Source organism: Cyprinodon variegatus, unplaced genomic scaffold (assembly GCF_000732505.1).
Source record: "Cyprinodon variegatus isolate N-32 unplaced genomic scaffold, C_variegatus-1.0 Scaffold290, whole genome shotgun sequence".
Classification (NCBI taxonomy): Eukaryota; Metazoa; Chordata; class Actinopteri; order Cyprinodontiformes; family Cyprinodontidae; genus Cyprinodon; species Cyprinodon variegatus.
This window is the reverse complement of record NW_015150743.1, coordinates 603,500-605,297: the sequence shown is the minus strand read 5'-3', so window position 1 is coordinate 605,297 and position 1,798 is coordinate 603,500. Positions and strand designations below refer to the sequence as shown.

The 1,798-nt window shown below is 39.4% G+C and overlaps 1 protein-coding gene across 1 annotated transcript in view; it reads left to right on the top strand.

Moving 5' to 3' along the window:
* The window catches only part of tnfrsf13b (tumor necrosis factor receptor superfamily member 13B), a 3,458-nt gene extending 2,154 nt beyond the window's left edge, over nt 1-1,304 (top strand). The window contains exons 3-4 of the mRNA XM_015383634.1: nt 139-438; nt 512-1,304. Of these exons, the coding sequence (XP_015239120.1) occupies nt 139-438; nt 512-762 (551 nt within the window). The 3' untranslated portion in view covers nt 763-1,304. The remainder of the gene's footprint in view (nt 1-138; nt 439-511) is intronic.
* The last annotated feature ends 494 nt before the right edge of the window (nt 1,305-1,798 follow it).

The window sequence follows — 1,798 nt, the reverse complement described above, 5'->3', positions numbered from 1 at the left end:
TATCAGATGGAGCTTGGCCATTTAAGGCTCTATATGTGCTTTAAAAACTAACTATAAGTTTAAAAAATCAGGCAATAGCAAACTTTAAAGACCAAACTAAGAGGCATCTTAAAATCTTCCTTCTGTTTCCTCTTTCAGCTCCGTCACTTCCTGTGACGACCAAAGGGCTTCACTTTAACGTTAATGAACACGGTGTAAGCAACAGCCGACCTGTGGGACTGCTGCAGCACACCACCCTGCTGTACTCACTCCTGGCTGTGTGCACAGTGCTGATACTTTCCAGTCTGTGTCTTGCCTTGGTTGTGTTTCTGAGGAGAGGAAAGGCCAAAAAGGAAAACTCCAATCACATGAGTACCAGAGACCAAATTCAGGAGTATGCTGTTCAGCCAGGACAGGAGTCTGCCTTCCCAGGACGTCAGGCTGGGAGAAGCCCCAACGGTCAGTGTCAGAAAAACCAGCAGGCCTTATCAGTGCAGTTACCTTTGCTGGAATATCGTTTCTGTTCTTCTAGATTTTCAACCAAGCTCAAATCATCTAATCTACCGTGAGCCATCAGAGGACTCCTACCCAACAGAGACCTGTGTGTGCGTACACTGCTTCCCTGATCTGAGGGGGCTTGGCCAGGACAACAACGGGCTGCAGAAAGCACCACACTCCTACCACCAGGGCATCCTTCACAAAGCCCACATCCAAAACAGGGGCTCCCTGTGGCCCAAGGGAAGCCAGTGCAACTCAGCTCTGCAGAAGGCAGCAGTGGGATGAAGTCTGTCTGCTAAACTAAATGAGGAGGAATTCAGTCTTGGATGGCAGAGTTAGCCAATAAAAAACAAAGTTCCCTGATAAAGGAACGGTTTTTTTTTTAATAGAACTTTGAGTTTAGCTGTAATATTTTAAAGCAAAGAAGTAGCTGCTTTGCAGCAGACATATAAAAAAAACTTTAGTTTTACCTCAAAAGAACTGATTCTGACATTTTGGTTGAGTAATTTCTCTATGACGATACTTAAAATCATGGGAGCAGGTTTGCATAGGGACCATAGAGACAAGTCCCTACCAAAACTTTTGACGGACCTACCTGTCCCTACCGACAATTAGATGTGAATACCATGTTTATAATTTACAATACAGCGTTGTTACAGCAGTAGAGGAGTTCTGGTATGGGGAATATTGACAGACGAAAACATGTTTTATCTAAAATGGAAAATGTTTATTTATTTTTTTTTACAATTTTGGTATAATTCTTGCTCTAAGTTGGTTGCTCTGTGAGCTAAAGACATCTTTTAAAGTCTTGATACTCCATAATGATCAATCGATTATTAAATTTGTTGACATTATTTCAATAATTGATTAATCCAATGAATTGTTTCAGCCATAAATAAAATACATGATATGGGTTAAACAGAGTAACTACAGCCTAGATGTAGAGCTTGTAGAGCGAAGTTAATATATTAAATGCTCAGTGTCAGTCCCTCTTCTATTTCCAGTGCTCATGTAAATGCAATACATTTATTTTGTGTCAATTGAATATATTACTTCGTTTTGTTTTAATGATACAAAGAGAACATTTAAAAGATAAGAGTGGGGTTTTACCTCTGTTTACCTCTGCACAATTCTATATCTTCAAAAAAAAAGTATAAATCCACATATAACAGACATATTTAGACTATATTCTGTTAAATAGGCACAGATTTACCTACTGTCTTAGGTAATTTCAAATGCAAACCTTTTCAAAGTGGAAAACAGTCCTATTTCCTCATTCATCAAAGCCAGTTAAGCGTTAGTCATTGATAAACAGCATCTA